The 24,799-nt window shown below is 41.0% G+C and overlaps 1 protein-coding gene and 1 long non-coding RNA gene across 5 annotated transcripts; one reads left to right on the top strand and one right to left on the bottom strand.

Moving 5' to 3' along the window:
* Positions 1-702: 702 nt before the first annotated feature.
* Positions 703-24,000, bottom strand: LOC5515228. Of its 4 annotated transcripts, none has more exons than XM_048731206.1 (25): positions 23,666-23,829; positions 21,610-21,677; positions 20,772-20,844; positions 18,127-18,423; positions 17,495-17,666; positions 16,958-17,060; positions 15,861-15,906; positions 13,756-14,025; positions 13,473-13,607; positions 12,541-12,692; positions 12,346-12,449; positions 11,464-11,646; positions 11,065-11,224; positions 10,759-10,972; positions 9,929-10,125; positions 8,849-9,011; positions 8,582-8,608; positions 8,214-8,403; positions 7,500-7,671; positions 7,015-7,200; positions 5,252-5,355; positions 4,824-5,000; positions 4,162-4,345; positions 2,464-2,660; positions 703-1,721 (listed from the first exon to the last, which is right to left on the bottom strand). In XM_048731206.1, the coding sequence occupies exons 2-25, from the start codon at positions 21,671-21,673 to the stop codon at positions 1,476-1,478; spliced, it is 3,816 nt and encodes a 1,271-aa protein (XP_048587163.1). In that variant the 5' UTR covers positions 21,674-21,677; positions 23,666-23,829; the 3' UTR covers positions 703-1,475. The 4 variants fall into 4 exon arrangements, with proteins under 4 accessions (XP_048587163.1, XP_048587164.1, XP_048587165.1 ...); XM_048731207.1 differs by having other exon boundaries at positions 10,843-10,972; XM_048731209.1 differs by lacking the exon at positions 703-1,721 and having other exon boundaries at positions 2,520-2,646; positions 23,666-24,000.
* On the top strand, positions 14,960-17,786 carry LOC125570129. Its single transcript, XR_007312499.1, has 2 exons — positions 14,960-15,833; positions 17,416-17,786. It is a non-coding gene; the product is annotated as an uncharacterized LOC125570129 (long non-coding RNA).
* Positions 24,001-24,799: the final 799 nt, after the last annotated feature.

The raw sequence follows: 24,799 nt of genomic DNA, 5'->3' as shown, positions 1-24,799 counted from the left end.
GAATTTACGCCCCCTGCTAAGTCCACACCCTAAGGCAACTTGTGTGATAGGGGCAAGAGGACCAGTGTTGCACAAGAATAAATTCCGGATGGTCAATTCGAGAGTATTTTTATTAAGGTAATTTGAAAACTAAAGGGTTTATTCCTTTTCAACATTTGAGCCCAAGCCGCGCCTCTTCTAAACTATTACCCGACGTTATGGCTAAAATAGGCCTTACCGAAAGTACTTACTTAATGCAGTTGCATGTCGAACCTGCGTTTATGAGAAACTAGAATCGAAAGTTGAGGATATGAACGCGCTTCAAACGAAGCCCACGGCAGTGTCACAAATGGTAATCGACGAGCTGTCTTGTTTGTTTCACATGTGACAAATTTTTTTGGTGTTACTGTAGATTTAGAATAAAATTCATCGCGCAGATTTCGAGATTTTTATGTTAATATAAAAATATTGCTTCCTTTTAACTTGCATGACAAAAAAATAATTTGATTTCCAAGAGGAGTGAATCTAGCGGAATCTGATAAAGCATAGATGTATTAATAAAATCTGAAAAATTTACGAAAAATCGCGCCGAAAATGAGTCTTCTGTAGGGAACATAGTATAAAAGCTGTTTAGCCAAAACAACCTCGGCGCGCCACCTTAAGTATAGGTATAGATTACCGACTTTTAGAGAATTTTTATAGAATAAATGAGAAACAAATGAATACTTTATAATTATGTATATAAGTGCATAAATGATTAATCCAAATTTACCAGGTGAAAAAACAGAGACACCATATTAACTATTTACTATCTAACTTCGTAGATTTGTTGAAATGACTACAGTTTTTAGCCAGCTAGCTAATCGTTTGGACCTCTGTCTATCAAGTGCTTTCAGAAATATGTTGATTGACCTTTCAAATGTTTGGATTGCACTCAGTCGTGTCCAACACACAAGGGGACACCACCAACTTTTCATTTTAGGAAAAGATTAATAGGGTACTTGCGCTAAGATATCACGTGACCTTTTGGGTGGCAAATTAAAAACAAAATTATCTAACAAAAACAAAGAAATTACTGCTCCCGTCACACCAGGGAACGACGAAGAAATAAAATCTTTAATGAAATTAAACCCATTCTGGAAAAAAGAATTCTGGTTTATTTTCTTAACGGTTAATAAGTTACTGATTTTTGCTGTTATTTTGCCGCTAAAAGGCTGAGCGGGCGCTAGTTTGACACCCAAACTCACGTGATACCTTAGCGCAAGTCCCCTATTGGGAAAAGAGGAACATCTTATCTCTATCTCTTATAGAGCGAGTCATAATGACAGAGGAAATCAGGAACGAGAATGAGAAAGCATCTAATCTATGACTTTGTTTTAGATGATTTTTTCGAATATTCCAATTAATTGTCTTCCATTTTTAAGATAAGAAGAACAAAGGTGTGGCCGACAAAAAATTATCTGTGAATGGTCGAGCATTACACCGCTGATCAAGCATTATTTATCAGCAGGCTCAGCCTCCTCCCTTCTCCCTTTTGCTATTTGAGTCACGTGACCCAACAGTGCCTCCATGCTACGCTCAAGTCTATCCAAGCGGCTCTGCAGCTCCCCATGCCTAACATCTATTTGCTGCCTCAACGCCGGGATACCTGTGGCATCGCCAGAAGGCTCGAAGGCTACGTTGGCGGACTCATTGTCTTTTGTTGGCGGTGTTTGATTGTAGCTTCCCAAGCACTGGCTGCCCTAAAAAAACCCCAAAGAAGCGGGCAAGATAAGTAAACTCTTATAAGGGAACCCTACTGGGAAGGGTCTTGCCCCAATTACCGCCACCTTATTTGCTACGACCATGTGAAAACAATCTATTGATATCATCGATGAATTAATATAAGGCGAACATATAAAAGCGATAACAACAAGTAGAGTTGGTCATAACACGGCAAGAACTATTCGCAATACCTCAATAAAATTTTTGTGTCTTACACGAGGCCGGTGTCAAGGGCGGATCTAGACGTGAGCCAAGCGGACCCAGGACCCCCTATTTTCAGATATTTTGCCTTAAAAATAACACACAAAAAAAGAAAATCCACCCATCCATCCACCTTCAAACCCTCTCGGTCAATCTTTTGGAGGCCTGGGTCTAAGGTCTTTCCAAGATTAGTGAGGTAAAGATTTGTCCAAGCGATCAAGTCTCTTGACAAATTCTTGCCGCGAGTCTCAAATTGACAGGAATCAGCATTTTTCACCATATTTTCTGGAGATCAGGGAGCGGGAAAACTTTAGCTCTTCTAAATATGGGCACCAATGTCCATATAAGGCAATACGAACGAAGGACACTATCCATTGGGAATATGTTTGATATGAAGAAAAATCCCCCCCCGTTCCCCTTCGCTGAACCCTTGCTTCCCCCCCCCCCCATACCCCGACCTTTTTGAACTCCTGGACCCCAACGTGTAACACAGGCTACCCACGATTCCTTACAACTTACTTGATAAACAACAGTTAATCCGGGACTTCCTATGGCAATACAAGGATACAGCGACACGGGAACCCTGTGTTGAAAGTGCACGACACCACTCCACAAGCGCTTACGGTTGACTTCAAAGCTGATTGGTACACTGTAGTTTGATTGACTTCCGAAATCCAATGTACATCGGATGATGTCATCGCACTGAAATTGAACTCCTACGGTAAAAAAAGGATATTTATCTACATATTTTAAGGAACGTAAAACTAAAGCGTGTTTAAAATCATTTATCGGGCTAATAGTTCTACACGAATTGCACATACATTGTTAAAGGGCCCATGTCAGGAATACCTGTTATTGTTTTCATTTGATAATGGAAGGCACAAAATATGTCAAAATCTCGGAATAACCATTTGAAAACAAAGTTTTGTACATTATTTACCAAATTCAATCGAAAATATCGCATTAGCTTTCCCAAATCAGCCGATGGAAATGGATGCTTTTTTGGCACTTGGTACTTTGCTTGGATGACAAAATTGCGGCCGCCAGAGGCTGTTTCATAAATGAAATATCATTGCATAAGGGTTGTTCCATTTTTCAAAAGAATCGCGGTGTCAGACATTCATGAGGTCGAAGAGACGGACCATTAGAAAATGTAAGGGTGGGTGTGGGTAAGGAAATGCATACATTGTGAAAAGCCTGAGAAAAAAAATGCATGCAGCCCAAACCAGACAGAAAAAAAAAATAAAAAAATAAAAATCATGCACGACTGAAACCTCCCCACCTCCTTTCAACTTTCTAATGCTCCTTCCCTGTGTGTTTTATATTTGTATGTGTAATTAAGGAACTCCATGACCTATTAGAGTATATAATCTTTTACGGAATCATCTCTGATCAGTATTAGGGGAAACCATTGCATATTGATGAACATGATCCCTTAACCGTATAATCTATGTTTCTTAATTTGTGTTCGTTGTCGCACTAAATGAGTAGCACTCAAAATAGGTTTTGAGTAGTAAACATGGCATTTGGTATGGCACATCAAAGCCTCGTTCCCAGGGCCCTCTCCCGTTCTTGTCATATTTGGGTCAGCGGGATCAAATGGCAGGATCGGAAAGGGAGAGGGCCCTGGGAACGAGACTGGGCACATCATACGCTCGATGTTTGAATCGGTGTGGTGCTTTTGCTGTGCATAGCACGTTTGTTGCAGCCGCGCTTAGTGCCGTGCCTGACTTTATTCTGCCGTGCCGAACTCAATTGATTTAGACGTCAAACTATTCATGTGCGCAATCCAATCAAGTAGACTCGGCGCGGCATAAGCGCGAACTATGAATTGGGCCTAAGGTACATATGGTATATACACCTATTTCAAAAAAGGTTGTCAGTGCAAATGGCGAATGGCAAATAGTAAATGGCAGTTCTAAGCCCGAACGGTGCTTCTGTGTACTAATCACTCGTAAAACTATAGGTGTTAAATAAAGTCTAGCAATGTCAGAGACATACATTGATGATATTTAATGGATAATTGTTTGATTTATCCATATTCTTCAGCATTTAGTAGAAATTTAATGAGACCCATGGTTCCTTTCGGTCCTAGAACTGCCATTTGCCAATCGCCATTTGCCGTTTCGCACTGACAACGTTTTTTTAAATAGGTATATACAAAATTGACATTGATGGAAATGTGCATCAGCATGACGATTACACGACCTGACTCACTTTTGCATTTCTGCTCCACTCCATCCACCTTATCAAACGAAGCCCCGGTCATAACGATCCCAGAATCCTTAGCGAGATAGGCAACAGAGCCCGCGATCAGCCCAGGTGGCTCGCACAGCGGGTAACCCTCGGGAACGACGCCCACAAACATCTCGATGACATCGTCTACGTGTTTTATGTATACCTAAGAGGGGGAGGGGAGGGGGGTGGTGAGGCCAGTATACATTTAAAAATCAGCACTGTCAGTTGCTGTCTATACAAGGATGATAACAGATAGGATGGCTATAAATGATTGGGTTGCAGGTTGATGAAGATGCCGAAGACGAGGATGTTGTTGAGAATGTTGATGGCGATCTTGGCGATGAAGTTGATGATGATGTTGACGTGTTGTTAATGGTCGATAATATTAGCATCATCATCATCATCATCATCATGATCATCAAACCCATTATTATTATGGCAGTGGTGGTGGCGATGATGACAATAATGACTACAATGATTTTGATGTTGATAATGATAATGATGAATGACTACAATGATAATGTTGATGATAATGATAACATGTGATGATAATGTTAACTAAAATGATGTTGATGATGATGGCGGAGACGACGACCAACAATGATGAGGAGGAGGAAGACGGCGACGATGATTAAACCTACCTCAAAACTTGGATTTTTCTCGGTCAGGGGGGTCATGTTATGTGCAATAGCATTTTCAGCAGGGATCCCCTGGCCGTAGCTTGGACATCCATTAACATGTGCGTCCATATGGCCTTCGTTTGCAGTGCGCATGAGCAGTGAGTTTCTCACCAGCATCCCTCTGCTTGTACGCCATGTCTAAGTACGAAAATATTTTGGTTTAATGGGGCAATTCACAAATTTAAAGGGGGTCACTCGTTCCACTTTTTCACTGAGTAGAATCAAGTACATGTTGAGGTGGTCGGTTTATACAGGGCGTAGAGTCAAGTTCATGACTTACATCAGGTGGACAGGTCGGTTTATACAGGGCGTAGAGTAAAGTTTATGACTATTCCCCTCAGCTGAGATGGTCGGTTTATACAGGGCGTAGAGTCAAGTTCATGACTTACCTCAGGTGGACTGGTCGGTTCTGAAAGGCTCGTGGCGAGTAAGCGTGTTACTCTGTCTCTAGTGTTTACCAGCTCTTCGTACACTTTGGCGATGTTGGCATCGTCTGTAAATAACCATTATAGAATATCAACTAGAACATGTACATCACATTAAAGAATGTCGTTCAACCACTCCTTTGTTATTGTTTGCAATTGAAAATACATCGTTTCATTCGCAAGAAAACTTCAAAATGTTTGCAGAATCCCGGATTTCCAATTCTGTCATTCGACAAGGCTAGTACTTCGTGTATGTCATTTGCAAATTTAATACGATTTGTCAATCGAGTTCCTGATATCTAATTACATGAAGTATATTGCTAAACAACACTCTAGACATGATCCAGCGGCTCAAACCATGAAAGCTTAAAGCGACGATCTGCGCTGGAGAGTAATTTCCAATTAATATTTACAACACTCATCTGTTGAAGACACTTGCAGCGCTCTCTTTGTTTTACATACGTACCAGATCCGTTCTCGGATCTTTAGAAAGCAAGATCTTTTTCTCTCGGATTATCAAAACGAAATTTCTCGGATTGACCATTTGAACCACTATAGGTGCGACCATAGATGTATCAATCTTTTTGGTGAAACCATGTCCAAGATAAATAATAACTCAAATTGCGATTTATGTAAATATTGCTTTGAATTTGGAGACAATATATATATATATATATATATATATATATATATGACTTCATTGTAATTGAAACAATAGCTAGGCAGGATCTGATTGGTCTAGACAGTGTTCTTCTCAATAGAGAAGCGTACTGGATGATGCAATTATTTACTTTGGCTCCCCATGGTCTAAATAAACGCAGGGAGTATAAGTCGAAAAACCGAATTCATTTCAATAACACATAGCTTTATCAACAATTTGTAATCGCCGTTAAAATGGTGTAATTTAAGTACACTATATTTAAAGAATTCACAAGTTGTAAGTATATAAGGATGTAGTTTTAAGCCCATTGTATTTTTTATCTTTTTAACTTATTTTATACTGAAGAAGGCCGAAGGGCCGAAACGTTTAGTAAATTTTTAATAATGTCTAAAAATTGGGAATCGTAGCGTCTTTCTTCACACTACTATATATATATATATATATATATTTCCAATTACTGCCTTAACTGTTTATTGCAACCGTATTATAACTATTGTAGATAGGATCTAGAGATTATTGATACTCGCAAAACTATATAATTAAATATATATATGTATATATATATTTTCCAATTACTGCCTTAACTGTTTATTGCAACCGTATTATAACTATTGTAGATAGGATCTAGAGATTATTGATACTCGCAAAACTATATAATTAAATACTCGCAAAATTAGTTTGATCGTAAATCAAATCTTCAGGGAAGTAACAACATAAGAGGGCCGTAGTAGTGGGTGGGGCAAGGAGGGCACGTGACCCCCCCTCCCCCCGATATTTTCAAAACTACGAGAAATAAACAGTAGGGGCGTGGCCTAGCTGTGCTTCCTAGTGAGAAACAACCTTTTTAGACCCTTTTCACTATGTTGCGCACGCATCCAAAATGCCACAGACTGGCGGGGAACAGCTGGTCTAAAATCTCGTACGAAGTGGACTTTACAGATGAAGCTATAGAAAAGGCTTTCGAGTGTTTCTTTCGTGGAATTTTGGAGTCAAATTCCCCTTCGTCTGCGTTTTGGATTAGCTGTTGGTGTCCAGTCTGTGCCATTCATGTACAAAGATTACCAACCTTGGCCGGGAAAATGTTCTCCGAACTTTTCCAAGTAACGTTTCTTGGTGTTTTCCCAATAACACAGGCTGAGTGACCACCTAGTGTAGGAAGATATTCCAACGAACCTCAAGAACACTTCACCGTGAACGTGATCAGGCGGTTGACCGGCGTTGAGTATATTTTTGGCATAATGGCGAATAATCCCTGAAACAGAAAAAAAAATGGGAATAAGATAATAGTGAAAAATAGAGAAAAACCTGAAGAAGAACAAAACCTTCACAAAAATCTTGTAAGTAATAATTACACATGACTCCAGGCAAGTAGAAGGTAGGATACGCGCGCAACCATGAACCCACCCTCCCTCCCCCTCTTGGTTATTTCTGATGAAGAATTTTCGTAAATACAATCCTTATGATACCACCCCCCCTCCCCCTTAGCAAACCCTGGGCCAAAAGAGATTAAACATCTACAAAAAGAACAATTTTGCTCGAGGAATAACTAACCATATTTGGAGTCTTCAGCCATCCTCTTGACACAATCAGCATTTCTGAGTTTCTCAAGTAACCACGCGAGGGGCACCGTAACGAGGTTGATGGGTGGCGGGAATGGGTGACAACGGTTATACTGGTCGGTGTACAAAGCACGAACGAACTTCCACTCGGTGTCTGAGTTCGACTGATAATCATATGAATACAATATTCCCATTACGACAACGCTACTTGTTGACATTGTTTACGGTTGCTGTTTTGATGTTGTTGTTAGTCAACCTCGTTCCCAGGGCCCTTTCCCTTTCCTGTCAATCCGGCCCAGAAACCAGTTTGGTTGTTTGTGGGTGTGGTGTTTTCGTTGTCGTCGCCGCCAAGGAACTTTAACTAGTATAACAAGTTAATAGTAGTTAGTGATGTCTAATGAAGCGGGGTTAAGACGGCGAAAGTGACGTCATCATTTGTGCCCGATAAAAGTCCAGCGGTATCACCCTATATGGTAATACCGGAAGTGGTTCTGTCGTAGAGGGGTCTATTGAGACGGTGTTACTGAACTCATCATACATATTAATGAGGTACTATCCTATATGGTAAAACCGTAAGCCCCTATCCTACTCCCATGGTTAACTTGATCTCCTCCCTCATAGGTAGTGTTGAGCAAGGAAACCAGTGACACCAGCCTCTTCCCCGCCCCACCCTAGTAGTGCAACCTTACCCAACCCCCATAGTTACCTTGATGTCCTCGTACGTACTATTGAGCAAGGCGACCAGTGTGTTGAGCAACATGATGACGCAGATGACAAGAAAGATCGCGTATAGATAGTACACTAGGCTGCTGGCTGACTTATCATTCGTTGCTATCGAGTCAAGGTCTGTCAGACCGAACAGTGACCAAACAAGGCTTTCTGCCGTCTTTTCTAAGCTTTGGTAGATAAGAAAATCAAAGAGGAATATGGTTATACAGCAGAGGAAATAGAGGAGGAAAAGTTCTAGAAAATCTAGAAAAAAAGAAAAGTAAACACGAACAACGTTTTTAGTGATTAATGATGGGAATAAATAGGGAAGGAAGAATTTTAATTTTAGGAGTTCAAATCACTTACCAGTTTCCTCCATCAAAGGGACAGAAGCTACAAAAAAACAAATACAGTATAAGATAAATCAATAGATTTAAAATAAAATACATTAATTTACTCCTCATTGTGTCTTTCCTATCCAGGGGCGGACCTAGGAGTTCCAAAAAACGGGGGTGAAGAAAGGGTTTAAAGAAAGTTTTTGCCGGATTCATAGCTCTTCAGGGAATTTTCTTGTTTTTCTTGTTATTTTCCGCCAATTTTCCGACCCAGTTATCTCTCGTTTTACACACTCACCCGGAGTAAGTCACATTAGCTTGCGCATGACCTAAAGCCAGATCCCGCTGTGCAAAGTAGATCTTAGTGATGGCGAAAGAAAATGCGAGAATAACAACAACAAACTGGACGATAATGACCCACAAATCGACGAGCATCCGCATCAGTGCCAATTGGAGGGGACCTAATGCAAAAAAAAAACGGCAGTCAGTGAAATAAATAATGGCGATCGTGATGATGATGATGAAAGTGATGATAGATGATGATGATGGTAATGATGGTGGTGGTGGTGGTGATGGTGATAGTGATAATGATGGTGGTGATGATGGTGTAGATGGTGATGGATGGTGTGGATAATGATGGTGATGGTGATAGATGGTGATGGTGATGATGGTGATGGTGATGATGGTGGTGATAGTGATGATGTTGGTGATGGTGATGATGGTGGTGATGGTGGTGGTGGTGATGATGGTGGTGATGGTGGTAGTGGTGATGATGGTAGTGGTGATGGTGGTAGTGGTGATGGTGGTAGTGGTGATGATGGTGATGGTGATGATGGTAGTGGTGATGATGGTGATGGTGATGATGGTTTTGGTGATGATGGTGATAGTGATGATGGTGATGGCAGTCGTGATGGTGGTGATGGTGATGGTTATGGAGATGACGATGGTGGTGGTGATGATGGTGGTGGTTATGGAGATGACGATGGTGGTGGTGGTGGTTATGGAGATGACGATGGTGGTGGTGATGGTGGTGGTGATGGTGGTGGTGATGGTGGTAGTGGAGATGACGATGGTGGTGGTGATGGTGGTGGTGATGGTGGTAGTGGTGATGGTGGTAGTGGTGATGGTGGTAGTGGTGATGGTGGTAGTGGTGATGGTGGTAGTGGTGATGATAGTAGTGGTGATGATGGTAGTGGTGATGATGGTAGTGGTGATGATGTTGATGGTGATGATGGTGATGGCAGTCGTGATGGTGGTGATGGTGATGGTGATGGCAGTCTTGATGGTGATGGTGGTAGTGTGACGACGGCGACGACGACTACTGCGACGACGACGATTATAAAATATAATAAAAGAGTTTCTAATATAGCTAACCAACCTGTCGTTCGGTTGAGCTCCAGTACGCTGGACAATCGTAAGATCAAGAACAGCGTGTTGATGCCGTACAGATACATGACACCAGCCAGCAGATTATTACCCTGTACTGGACCGGACTTGGCCATGGTCACAATCCGGACAATCACTATGGTTATGTAGCATAAGATGATTGCCATATCCAGGTAGTTCCACATGTCGCTTAAATGAAAATAACATGCGACATATCATTATGACATCATCTCCTCATTATGGCATCATGTCCTCATTATGTCATCATGTCCTCATTATGTCATCATGTCCTCATTATGTCATCATGTCATCATTATGTCATCATGTCATCATTATGTCTTCATGTCATCATTATATTATCGTGTCATCATTATGTCTTCATGTCATCATTATGGCATCATTTTGTCATCATTATGTCATCATTATTTATTATGTCATCATTATGTCATCGTTATGCCATCATGTCATCATTATGACATCATGTCATCATTATTTATTATGTCTTCATGTCATCATTATGTCATCATGTCATCTTATCAATCGATACGTCTTTTTTTTCGAAAACTCGAGGAGGACGGATACTTTAACCTTCCGAGATAGACCCGCATGAGAGTGTAAAAAAACACCCGTCTGAATGGAAAAGCAATATTTTCGATTGTATTAAAAGAAAAAGAAATGTCGAACTTCGTATTCATTTGGTCATATCGAAAATCTATCAAGTAATTGATCCTTCAATATTGAATGAAAACAATAACTAGGGCTGAGCAAGGCTCTTTAAAGACAACGCAATTGAGTGACATAAAGGCAGTTTAAACAACTCACCGGAAGTATATTTTAGATCGTGACCGCTGGTACTGTTGTACCTCAGCCAATATGCGACCGAGAAAAAAAACAAGAATGACGTACTCGACCGGGATGGGCTGGACACTAGAAGGGGACAGGCAGACCGCCATGTGAAGCCCGATGAAAGCGAGTTGACTCAGTAAGTCCTTCGTAAAACGTACCACTGGATTGAGCATGAACGTAAAGTAAGAATCTGCAAGGAAATTTTTGACTGTTTTATTATGGTGGCGAGTTTGTTTGTTGCAAACTGTCTAACGGTGGAATTTTGGACTAAACATCTCTCACCTGAACAAGTACAGCAGTAAAGTGGTAATAAGAATGGATAGAAAAGCGACTCCAGGACAATTAACAGAAACATAAGCAAATTAAATTTTTTCGCATCGCCAAACAAAGCTCCACTCCATTGTCTCTCAACCAGGCGATGGATATTGGGCTGGGCTAGAAACTGAAAAAAAGTGATGATATGATTAAGATAATAATTGATGATGTTTAATATGATAATAATCAAGAAGGCGGTGATGTTTTTATGATGAATGTAATTATCTAATCAGTTGATAATGATGGTGGTGATGTTGATGATTATGATAATGATAATGATGATGATGATGATGATATAGGCAGCAATGTTGATTGCTATTATGCGGGAGGTGATGATGAAAGTGATGTATTTTGATTTTTATCTACCTTTTTCTGTTCATAGAGTAGTGCTTGTTGGATGGTTTCGTCCACGAACTCCATTGAACCCTCTCCTTCAGTCTGCCCGATAAAATCCACTGCAAACTGCTCCACGGAATCCGCCAAGTCATCAAAACGCTGCTGTGCCCATGTAAGGTCGTCCCGGCCTCTTTTGCGCAACACGGATTGTAGCTATAAACCAAGCAATTCAACAAACAAGGTTTTTCTAGTATTTTGCGTGTGTGTGTTGAGATTTTTTTTTAAAGCAGCATTGTCACCAGTTTACTTCCGGTCGAATACGTAACAATATCCGATGATTTTTAACGGAAAATGCGAAAAATATTTCAAAATATTGAAAGCAGTGTGTTTATTGGAAGTTTCTTTGACGATATGAATGATAATTTAGAGCGGATGGCCTGTTTAATATCTCGGATTTTAATAGATTCTTTTGCCTTGTAACGGTTGAGGTTTCCGTCGGACCTCCGGAAGTAAACTGGTGACAATGCGGCTTTAAGTGTGTGCATTGAAAGACTGCTGGCAGCCCCGCCCCCTTTTGATGGACGTCTGTAACGAAACGAGAAAAATATTTTCATGTTGCGCGCGCGGTTCTAGATCACCACATGCCAAACGGCCCGTATTTTACTGACGTTCGCCAAGGGAGGGGCTGCAAGTAGTCTACCGCAATTGACTCTTTTTTATACATTTAGAGAACTTTATTAGCACAGCAGTAAAAACTCACATCTCCCCTTTTTCAATCCAGACTCGTCAGAGCTATAGAGTAGGGTTTTATCGTGTTACAGCTTCATCGCATAGTGAATATTTAGATGACCATGGCATGTGTGGATAGACCAAGTTCTATCCAATGGTACAACATTATTAGTTGTCACTCACCCTGAATGCCATTATCATGGGATTCTCGTATGAACAAAGGCTGTAAGGAGTAATGTTCTTTTCTGCTTCTTCCGGGCTGTATGCATCATTAATCTTTCTTTGCACTGGTGGGGATTTTAAATATGAAGCAATTTAAATGTGTTCCAAGGAAGAAACGAGATCGTGCAATGTGGAACCGGCAACCATCACACTTACAATATTCTCTTTCAAAGAAGATAGGAGGTAAAACTCCTTTGGCGATTCGCAGCTCAGTTACACAAATGTCGTCAGCACTAAACATATGTTTCTCGATGTATCTTTCAACCAGCTGGACACGGGCTTGCCGCTCCTCGTACAGTTCACGGCATCTGAAACACACGAAGGAGAGGGCGTAAGGGGGTGCAAAAACCTCTCCGAAAAACGACAAAAACCGCAAAACCGGAAAAATAAGCCAAAACCGCTCAGTGATAGAGAAACCGCAATACCGCGGAATAACCCCCCCCCCCCAAAAAAAAAAAATAAAGAAAAGAAACCCGCGCCAGATTTAAGGCAAAACCGCATCACCGCAAAACCTTACGCCCCCTTCACAAAGGAAGAGTATTTGTATTTATATTTCAAATTATTGTTGGACGCAGTTTGAACCATTGTTAACTTAATACTTGATACTGTAGGGGTGGGGGTGGGGTAGGGGTGGGGTAACTTGGCTGCGTGCTAGAACAAGATGTCTCTTTGAAAACAACCCGATAAATGGATAAACAACCCTCCCTCCCCAAACCCACTGCCCCCCCCCCCCCCCCCCCCCCACACACACACACACCATATCAAACATATTCCCCAAGGATAGTGTCCTTCGTTTGCATTGCCTTATATGGTCATTGATGCCCATATTTAGAAGAGCTAAAGTTTTCCCGCTCCCTGATCTCCAGAAAATATGGTGAAAAATGCTGATTCCTGTCAATTTGAGACTCGTGGCAAGAATTTGTCCAAAAAAACCTGACAGCTTGGTTAAATTTTCATCAAACTAATCTTGAAAAGCCCTTAGACCCAGGCCTCCCAGAGATTGACCGTTTGAAGGTCACCCAAATATTGATATGCACTCGAATCCAGGTTACGGGGAATGGGATGGAGGGGAGCATTCGCTCTATCACCTGTCGTCTAGGGAGTCGGCCCACTTGTCTGTGCAGGGTATCGCCGACTCATCTTCGCCATTGATGTAAAATACACCCTTGCGAGTGTGTGAGTCCCAAGTGAAACCTACCGGCGTCGTTTCATCCGCAATAGGCCTGATAACAAATATAAAACTATATGCAACACAGGATACATAAAAAAATACATAACACGGAAGTAAATGATGAGCTCCATCCATTCTATACTTAGATAAGACTACTTAAACACCGATTTTACGCGACATGACAAATATCTGTCACTTACGTTTTCGAGGTGTAGGTCACTTGAAAATCATTCTTGGTCACGTGCAGTCGAACGCTAATCAAGCCATTGGTTTCCCAGGTCACCCTCAAATCATGGTCAGCGGAGCTCTGTGACAGCAGGTTCACCGGGCGTAATAGTCTTCTAGGCTGAATGCACTCAAAGACTACTGTAAAGTGGTTTAAGCCGAGGTTGAAGTCCAATGATATCTCAGCATATTCGTGCAGATCACTGAATCTTTCAACTAGGTCCGCCTCATTTACAAGCTGAAATCTAATTCTTATTATTAGTTAAATGCAAGAAGAACATTAAAATCGTTAAAAATCGGGGCATCTCACTTAACACAGGTAACCCAAACTAAGCTCTCTATATGTCTATATTGTTATTACGGTTAACAATCTACGAAAAACATAGAAATGCAAAAGAGAGACGTTTATATTTCAACCGTTTGCAACTTGGTTGCAATCGTGTGGCCCTGTGGTTTCGTCAAGCTGGACGCTTAGAGTATTATGGAAGAAACGTGCGGCATACTCTGGATAAGTTTCCAACATTCATATATCTTGATGTGTTTGCAAATGGATAAATAAAAATAACAGCCTAAAAACGGACAAAGAACATGCAAAATGTAAGACATGAATAACACAAGACCAAACAAAATTTTTTTTTCTATTTTTTATGACTTCCATATATTGTCACCGTGGTCACAATAGAGACAAATAGAGCTTTGGCTACCAGTAAAAAAAAAATAAAGACTCATTGTGCGTTCCTAAAATACGCATAATGATTAAAAAGGCAACATATTAAAAAGGCAAAAAAGGAGAAAGGGAAAGTACATAACGTGTTATTCTAGCCAGCTATTTACAGCTTAACGATACCGTAGACCCAAATGGCTTCATTTCGGGTGAAATTTACGCCATTCGATGACAATAGGCACACTCTAGATGTTAGCAAATAAAAAAAACCAAAATTTTAAATACTCCCCCAGATATTCATGAAAAACCGAATTCGAATGAGTGTAGCGTTATTCTCGAAGGCGTCAATAATCCCATAATCCTGTTTACTTAGCTCAAAGTCCCGCGATCTACATCCGGGGAACTTAGTTTTACGGTTTTTCCCTCTAATTAGCATACAAGCGCGTCAGTATCATTATAGACGTTTTATCCGAGATTTATCCGTATTTATATCAACTTTATAAGCGTTTACTCTAGACGCTTGCCAAGTTGCGCAGGAATCGGGCGGTTAGAAGTGTACCTTTAATTCACATATTTAGAGTAAAATGGGGTGAAATTTGATTGCGAGATATCGGCGATTGAAGTTGTGTAAACATTAGAGGCAGCGTGGCAGTAATGACAGACGAAGAGCAAATAGAGCCACGTATGGCAACCAATCACATTGCACGCTCTACACGCAGCGGGAAAACTCTTAGGCGCTCAAATGTCATAGCGCTAGTCGTGCATGTGAAGGAAGATGCCTAGACAAGCGAGCTTGCACCGAAGAAAAGAAGAGGGCGGAAAACTTAAAAAGACCGCGAACGGAGACAACTCTATGTTTTGGGCTTTCTTCCTCGCTTGGCCTTCTTCGAAGGAAGCCAAGGATTCTTCCTTAATCTTGGCGTAGTTTACAACTTTGCAAAATTTAGTATAGATATTGTCTTGCCACACCGTGCCGCGGATAATCAATAGCTCTTTTTGCTACGGACTTAATTAGCGCGTTGTAGCCAAAGTAGCAAAATTAATCCACGCCTAACTCTGACCCTTGACTATTAATCAATGAGGCTGTGTGACGTCAAATGTAGACACGGTTCGTCAGTTCAGTACATGACGAAAGATATAAAGCAGACCCCGGGAGGTTACGCGTTTTTGGTGTGTATAAATAATTCGTATGTTTAAAAGTAGTCGATTTCGCACTTCGGACCAGGCAAAGCACTCAAAATCTAAATTATTATTTTAGGAGGAAAGTACAATCATTAAGCTTTAAATTGATATATAGTTGGTTGGCATTTGCTTTAATCCGACGCGAGCGCGAGCGATTTTGCCGGGACGATCAGAGTAATTACCGCTTGGGTCTACGGTATCCTGAAGGTGAATATCTACGCTTAAGTCAGTTACTTTGATTCCGGGAGATATCTTGGAAGGTTCACTTTTCTTGCTAACACTATAATTTAAAACAAAGCAATATACGGTCATGTTAACATAATAACCTGTGTAAGTATCATTTTAATATTATCATTTTCACCACCATCACATTCAATCATAATCATCACCATCAACAATGTTTCACTAATTCGATTATTTCTTCCGTAATGTCCGCTGTGCACAAGGACAACAACATCAAAGTAAGTCTGATAATGCTTGAGGTAGTTTATGGGAACTGGCTCTATTCGCGTTTGAGGTTTATTTTGTTTCGGCTACCGCTTGTGGTTTGTTCTGCTACTATATCCGGGAAAGAAACTGAATAAATTATCACTATTAAGAGAACAGTTGAATCGGAACGTAAATGCCAAGCTAAGGGATAATAGGACTTGTTCTTACAATTAAAAACAAAACGTTCTGTAAAAAATATCCACCATCTATCCATCACAACCCATCATCAGCATCATCATCGCCGCCATTTATCATCACCATCATAATCATTATCTATCATCACCATCATAATCATCATCTATCGTCACCATCATAATCATCATCTATCATCACCATCATAATCATCATCTATCGTCACCATCATAATCATCATCTATCGTCACCATCATAATCATCATCTATCATCACCATCATAATCATCATCTTTCATCTATCATCATTTCGTCCTTATTAGGACTCGTCAGCATGGCATAGCCGGTTTGCCTCAGTTAAACTTCATCGGCAAAAAAACTGCAGGGCGACTTCGACTCGAACGAAGTGCTTTAAACCACAGCTTAGATCCATGTGGGATCTAGAGCTGCGACGGGGCTAGCGTGATGCCAATTGTGCGGATCACGCATGCGACCTTTTCTAGTCTTTTTTGCCGATGAAGTTTAACTGAGGCAAACCGGCTATGCCATGCTGACGAGTCCTAATAAGGACGAAACAGCTGTCCATGGTTGCCGAACTGCACGGGTAATAGACTGTGCTAGCGTTCCGTCTTGGCCCGACTGGTGCCAATGTGTGTATGCTAGTGTGCTTTTAAAGTTCACATTTTAATATATCTTCTATTTCAAACTCACTAGCTCCTGATATTTGTTCTCTTGTTAGCGCACATCCAAACACCAGCAACTCTCTCATTCCAAACCTGATATTCAGGGTACCATTATACAATATTTCATGCAACTGTCAAGAAAAGAAAATATTTGGTTTAGAAACAATGCTAGCAGAAGATGTTTACTAGCAAGCTCTTAGAAGTAGATACGGTCGGCTGGGATCTATATTTTCAAAAATAACCCTATATTAAACACTATGTAATAACGCAATTATAACGGTAGTTCAAGTTTACCTTATCTCTTAGGGGGGAGGGGGGGTATGTCCTTATAGGAAATCAGCAAAGATCAAGATAGCAAAATATCTTATGGTCTCTTGAATAGACAAAATTATTTCTAGAAGATACCATTTGACCATAGACATATTTCTTTATATTGTGCGATTGCGATTCCTGCATTGCATTGCTTTATTTTGTTTTGCATTTAAGAATTTTGTATGATTTTGTCTGTACTGGCTGCTTGGAAAAGCCAATGGATGAAACACCTAAAACTCAGAACTACACCTACCTCCTGCAAGTAAGCCAGGACAAATCGCTGTGCACATACTTGAGCCAGACAACTCTCCGGGTACTGCGACGTTCCCATAGCAACAGAGTGCCCATCAACAAAGAGCTCACCTTGCTTCAAATCACAATCCCAAACAAACGCAATGTGGCACCACTTTCCCGTTGGGATTTTGCTAAAAGTAAGAAGTAAATAATATAGTCGGAAGTTCAGATCATTTCTGGGGGATGTTTGTACGTTAAAGCATGCAAAATGTTTTTTTTGACTGGGATGGGTGAGGAACGCGATGCCTCCCCCCACCCATCCACCATTGCCCTCCACACAGACACTTTTCTGAGGGGATGTTTTTAATTTATTTATTTATTTTATACGCAGTGGCTATATGCCCGACAGTCGGGAAAGGTCCTCGATGGACTAAATGCCGGACAGTTTACAATTTATTCAAATAATCCATTGTTGAGAAAGGGCAAGCAGATCTGTATTGACATTTGTTACGATATTATACATCTTTTAAAACTGTCTGTATTTCCTCCAGCCCCGTCCCTTTTTTTTCTGGGACCACTCCACTACCCCTGGGTTATATAAAGATACAAACTTTGAACGAGCAGCAAATAAAAGTCACGTGATTACAACACCTTCCCTTGATGCTCAGCACGTCGTTCCCAGTCTCTCCTTTGAGTACAAAGTGGAGACTCTCCTGGAGGCATTTGATCGAGAACTGCCGTGGGGTCGCAGCATCAGCCAATAAGAGAACGTCACAGTTGTCACTCAGCCAAAACCATAGGCAAACCGTGAAACTGGTGCTATCTACATTAAACGCGGGAATCCTAGCAGAGAATGCTGATTCGCTCGACGAGGCGTCCCGCGTTCCAGAATACATCAACGCTTGGCGACCATCCTGAGCCCTTATAAACGTTATATCACTGTCGTCGCTGAAATTAAAATCACAGATTGGCCAAATAATATATACCATAGGATTCAAAATGAAAAATAAATAAATCCGGAACAGTCGGAATAAATGGAACAGCGTCGGAACATTAACGGAACAAAGTAGTAACATAAACGGAACAGAGTCGGAACATAAACGGAACATAACCGTGTCATTGTTGTATGTAGATTTACTCTTACTTTTCTTCCTGAAATTAAGAATTACACTTAGGCTAAGTTCAAATGTCGGAATAATCTAGGAGCCGTATTCAATACAAATGCATGCAAATGAAGATAAAACAATCGACTCGATTCATTTGCAAGCATTTGCATTAAAATGGTTCATGGATTATTCGACGGATGAACTTAGCCTAACTCTGCTTAGGGCGCGGGCCCTAATTGCTATCGCAGCGAGGTCGCCTGAAGCGACCGAGCGGAGACACAGTTCTAATCCAATGCAAAGCGACACTGCTGAAACACGCAAGACTAGTTCCAGAACCGCGCGGTTAAACAGCCTTTTTGTTTTTTAATGGCTGGGTTTTACCGGCAAACTGTCACATTTTGGCGAATGCTAAGAAAACTAGACCAAACATAAGGCAAAAATTTTCTTTATGACTCCCTCATTGTCACACAAATCTGTCATCTTTTGTACAGTATGGTTTTAATGCTGTACAGTACGTCAAAACAGCGACCGAAGTCAGCCTTTCGTACCGTTACTCGAACGATTCAACACTGAAATTTTGATTATTTTTGCCAGAACACGCGCATGCGCATACGTTATTCAGCACTGTCATGCAAAACTGGCTTAAAACTAGGCGCGCGAGGGGTGCCGGGATCACTTTGCAATGCGACCAGCCTGCTTTGCGCGCATCGCAAGGCAGTTTTTGTTTTAATAAAGTTGTTGTTTCCTTTGATTCATGGAGTTAGTACGCAGCTGCTTTGTCTCCTATTATCTTTGTTCTACAAAGGAGTTCTTTTGTCTCTATTCTTCTCGTTCTTTGTGTCGAGGTGCGGATATTGTTCATTTGCCCAATCAAATTGCAGCTTGTAAGAGCTGCGTACTGACCCGATTCATGTAACAAAAATCATTCTCCTGACCAGTTTATAAAGCTTGATTCTTGAATAACATATCGACAAAACTTGGGAAGGGTGTAGGGCTTGTTGAAAATATATTTTGATACACATGCATACGTTTATGGCACATTTTTTCATAGAAAGGAAACTGCTCAAAACAATGCCTTTATTGCTAGATACCCATCCGTTTCTATTTTCAACTTTAATGAGTTAACAAGAAAATTATTGAATAAAATTACAATAAACTCGAGGGTAATACAAAAACATGAAAATAGAGAAGCGACCGTAAAAGCTAAGCTAGAAATCGGGCCTACTCATCACTAAGCGGTAGTGAAAAATTAGAACGACAGCACTCATCCCGGATTGGCCAGCTACTATTACGTTTATTTTACGTTTTTAGTGTTGCCATTATAACATTTCGGATTTAACAACAGTGCTGCATGACTCTTACATAGGAAGAAAACGGGTATTATTACCTAAAGGTGCCCCTCGAAGAATGGAAGGCGATTTTAATTCCACGATTTAAACTAAACCTTTATCCCGAGCAAGTTTTTATATATCCGGATATTCCCCCCTGTCGCCATCAAACCTGTAAACCTTATCTAGTGAAACTATAATTAAATCCTACTCGAGATAAATTCCATTATCCCTAACCTAATAATGACGTCACGGAACTAACCTAATAGTGACGCCACAGGACCTACCTAATAGTGACGTCACAGGACCTACCTAAAAGTGACGCCACAGGACCTACCTAATAGTGACGTCACAGGACCTACCTAATAGTGACGCCACAGGACTTACCTAATAGTGACGTCACAGGACCTACCTAATAGTGACGTCACAGGACCTACCTAATAGTGACGTCACAGGACCTACCTAATAGTGACGTCACATGACTTACCTAATAGTGACGTCACAGGACCTACCTAATAGTGACGTCACATGACTTACCTAATAGTGACGTCACATGACTTACCTAATAAAGACGTCACATGACCTACCTAATAAAGACGTCACAGGACCTACCTAATTGTGACGTCACAGGACCTACCTAATAGTGACGTCACAGGACTTACCTAATAGTGACGTCACAGGACCTACCTAATAGTGACGTCACAGGACCTACCTAATAGTGACGTCACATGACTTACCTAATAGTGACGTCACATGACTTACCTAATAGTGACGTCACATGACTTACCTAATAGTGACGTCACAGGACCTACCTAATAGTGACGTCACATGACTTACCTAATAGTGACGTCACGGGACTTACCTAATTGTGACGTCATCTTCAAGGCCGTCTAGCGCCCAATGCGCTAGCAATCGATCGTCTAGTGGTGGTTCCTCTGCAACAATAAAAACTTTCAGGAAAAATAGTAGGTCGTAATTATCTATTCGTATGGGCCACCCCAGTGGAGGGGAAGGCTTTTCTAAAGGGTGACGGGGCAATTGCCGATCCTAATTGAGAAGCTTTTTAAAAGTACAGATGCACAATTACCCTTCTTCAGATAAGAGGGGGAGGAGTAGGGCGATTGCCGTTCCTAATGGAGAAGCTTTTTAAAGGTACAGATGCACAATTACCCTTCTTCAGATGAGAGGGGGGAGGAGTAGGGCGATTGCCGTTCCTAACTGAGAAACTTTTTAAAGGTACAGATGCACAATTACCCTTCTTCAGATAAGAGGGGGGAGGAGTAGGGCGATTGCAGTTCCTAATGGAGAAGCTTTTTAAGGTAGATGCATAATTACTCTTCTTCAGATGAGGGGGGGGGGGGGGGGTAAATGAGCGAGGCACACCGTTCAAAAGATGGGGAAATGGAAAGCTGGGATTGGCATTCTGAATAAGGAGAGAGGAGAGTGTTGCGATTCCTATCGATATAAAAGAAGACCATTAGAAAAGTGAAGGGGGGGGGGGGGGGTTCAGTCATTTTTTTTCTTGTCTCTAAGACGTGTATGAATTTTGTTTAATCGTTGAATGCATTTTTTATCTGGTTTGGGCTGCATGCATTTTTCCCAGGTCTTTCATCGTGTATGTTTTTGTTCCTTGGCTCCCCTCCCCCATTCACTTTTCTAATGGCCCGTCCCTAATTCTTAACAACCTCGTGGTTAAATACCTGGGGCTGGAAGGTCGTGTGACGCATCGTTTACTTCAGCAAGCGGGAAAAACTCACTCGACATCGTCCTGCGTTAACGAATCATATAGACTAAATAAATCAACTCGGATCAATGGAAGTCTTGTTTCTGAAAGCCATGTGAATGCACACAGGTACACAAACAAGAATGCTACAGGTTCACAAACTGGATGACTTGTTTTTGATTACGTTTATTTGCTTATAACAATCGTTTTCAGTCACACGTGCACCATGTGTTTTTGTTTCCGAGTCGCGACTGTTTTTTGGTGACGGAAGCCATTTCGCAGTCACGGCGGCCGTAAGGCCGCTAACCAATAAGAGAGCGCCAAAAAGCACCAGGCGTCAAGAAAGCAGACAAGAGATACATACGCAATAGATCAACAACAACGAAAATTTAAAACAAAATTCCAACTTTATTCATTTGCTGGCTTTATGTTTAGCGGTATTAGGTTGTAATACGGGGGCGTTTCCAGGATTGGCCGAGGGGGATTACGCAGTCATAGGTATCATATGGAAAAAGCATGGTATTTGAAGATTTTAAATAAGAAATAACCCACTTTTCGGCCGTCAAGGGGAGTGCCCGCGCACCCTGCGCACCCCACTGTGTACGCGCCTAAACACAGGTAGCCCAGGCAATGGTTTGAATGGCTGAACACGGAGCGAAGCAAACTATTATTAGCCTGCGAGGTGGAAAGTCTGCAAGGCTGTCATCGGCGCATAGTAATCTGTTATATAAATTAAATAAAAATAAGAGACAACAGATTACTTACCTTGCTTCGAAAACTGATAGTTCTGAATTTTAGACCATGAAAAATTATGAAATCCGTATCGAATGCGCCGGTGACAGCCTCGCGCTATAAGTTGTTTGCTTCGCTCCGTGTTCATCCGAGCGTGCCTAATTGTCCAACGGCGCCGGTCAAGGATTCAAATCGCTGCTTACTCGTTTTAAAAAATGGCTAGCGGCCAGGGAAAATGATTTAGCTCGGATGTTTTGCCACATATCGAATGTAAGTGTACCCTGGCATAGGTCTGCGAGATAAAAATATTTCGTTTGTTGTATTTTCCTCGCGAATTTCGACGGTATTTGAGTGCTACCGAAAATGGCGCCTCCAACCTTGTTTCTTTCCTTAGTAGGGAGAGAAGTCATATATTCTGTTACACCCCCCCCCCCCCCCCCAAAAAAAAAAATCGTATATTACACATAAATATGACAACAACAAGGCATGTTCTAAGTTTTAAGGCAATTTTATTGGCAATGTTTCACAAAAAATCGCGACTTCAATCCACTCGTTTTACCTCTAAGAATAACAGCCGATTCCAAGCTACGAACAAGCTTCAAAACCATGGCCTGGGCTACCTATGGCCTAAATAGATCTAAAGTTGTGGCCGATCCAGATTGATTATGATTCCTGGAGAGGTCTTTTGTGCCTTTTAGGCGTGAGGAAGACAGTTAACAGGTAACAGAGAAGTTTTCCCAAAGTTTGAAATAATTCGAACGTCGATTTACGGTAGCCGTACGTTTAAACAATGAGAAGTCGAATCCAGAGCGACTTTGGGATTACATCTTGCGGAAATTTGTCAGCAAGAGGACTTCTATTGAAGTCAGAATATTTACTTCAACCAGTGATACATTCTTTTTTTAATAAGAACGTCTGATTTTCAGTTGAAGCTTAAAAAAATATAGTACACAATGAATTATTAGAAAAAGAATTACACCAAATGATTAATAGCAACAATATTGCATGACACTAGCGGCTGCTAAGCAGGTAAATATAATTGTAAATTATGATAATGCAAGAATAAATTCTGTAGACACAGCGTGGCAAGATCATCTTAATGCTCTTCGGCATTTCATATCAGCGCAGACCCCCGCTTCAAGATTCATAAAGTTAAGTTTCATTTTCATTTTCCTAAAGTCCCAGCTTCAAGTGTAGAATATGCATCAAGTGGAGCAGCATATGCAAGTATCATCGGCAACCTTTGTGAATTTGTTCTGCATTTGTCAGTAGAAAAATGAATCTTTTTGTAAACTGCTTACCTGTTTCAAATGTAACTGTTTCATGTAGATCACCTTCCGCGATTTGAGCAAGCTGCAAAACCTATGGCTAGTTCAAAATGGGTGAAGACTGTGAAGTCAGTGTACATGGAGCGAAATACGATATTCAGAATCATGAATAATTACCTAACATAATTAAAAAGAACCAATCAAGAAGGGGTTATGGCTTTAAGCTAAATTGCCAACTAAGCATTGCACGAAATAATGCACTACAATACAATAGAGTTATTTGCATGCCATAAACATAAATGGTATCGCAAAACAAACAATTTTTAACAGGCCTTAGCCATACTGTCCTAGTTCTCAGAGTAAGTACGCAGCTGCTTTGTCTCCTATTATCTTTGTTCTACAAAGGAGTTCTTTTGTCTCTATTCTTTTCGTTCTTGTGTCGAGGTGCGGATATTGTTCATTTGCCCAATCAAATTGCAGCTTGTAAGAGCTGCGTACTGACGCAGTTCTCATGTACTGCTGAGGGAAGGGTAATTATTTAACGGAAGGGGGGGAGGGCTGCTATGTTTGGGAGGAGGGTTGGGATTTTTTGAGCGTCGATTTGTGGGAGGGCCTCAAATTTTGATATACATGGTTTAGGGGAGGGCCTTATTTTTTGAACAGGTATCTTGATCAATTTGCGAGCCTCCTAAAAGTCTGGAATTTCTTTTTTTTCTGGGGAGAACCCCAGGCCCCCTACAAAATAGATAAATGAATTTGATGCGCCTTCTGCTTGCACTTTCGTGACTTTTTTTTGCCTGGCGTTGAAAAGCATTATCCCCTAGAGTGTTGCCTCCACCATTGTTATTTTTTACAGTTTTGGTTGTATCAACTTCCATTACTGAATTTACGAATTTCTAATAATATTTCAGTTTTAAAGAGCTAATTATACTGTTTTCTACATAGGTTTTAACAAAAATTAGCATTTCATATATTTGGAAATGGCAAAATTTTCACGGGGGAGCATGCCCCCAGACCCCCTATACAATATTATTTACACTCCTGAAAAATGGCATCGAAATCAACTTTTCTCCTGGCTTGGTGGTATTTAAGGCCAGTTCCGTCGCCCTTTTATGGGCAAGTCAGCGCCCCCCCCCCCCCCTCTTGTGTGGAGTGCCGAAATGTTTG

This window comes from Nematostella vectensis, chromosome 8, assembly GCF_932526225.1.
Source record: "Nematostella vectensis chromosome 8, jaNemVect1.1, whole genome shotgun sequence".
Classification (NCBI taxonomy): Eukaryota; Metazoa; Cnidaria; class Anthozoa; order Actiniaria; family Edwardsiidae; genus Nematostella; species Nematostella vectensis.
The sequence above is the reverse complement of the archived record's forward strand: the minus strand, read 5'-3'. Positions and strand labels throughout refer to the sequence as shown.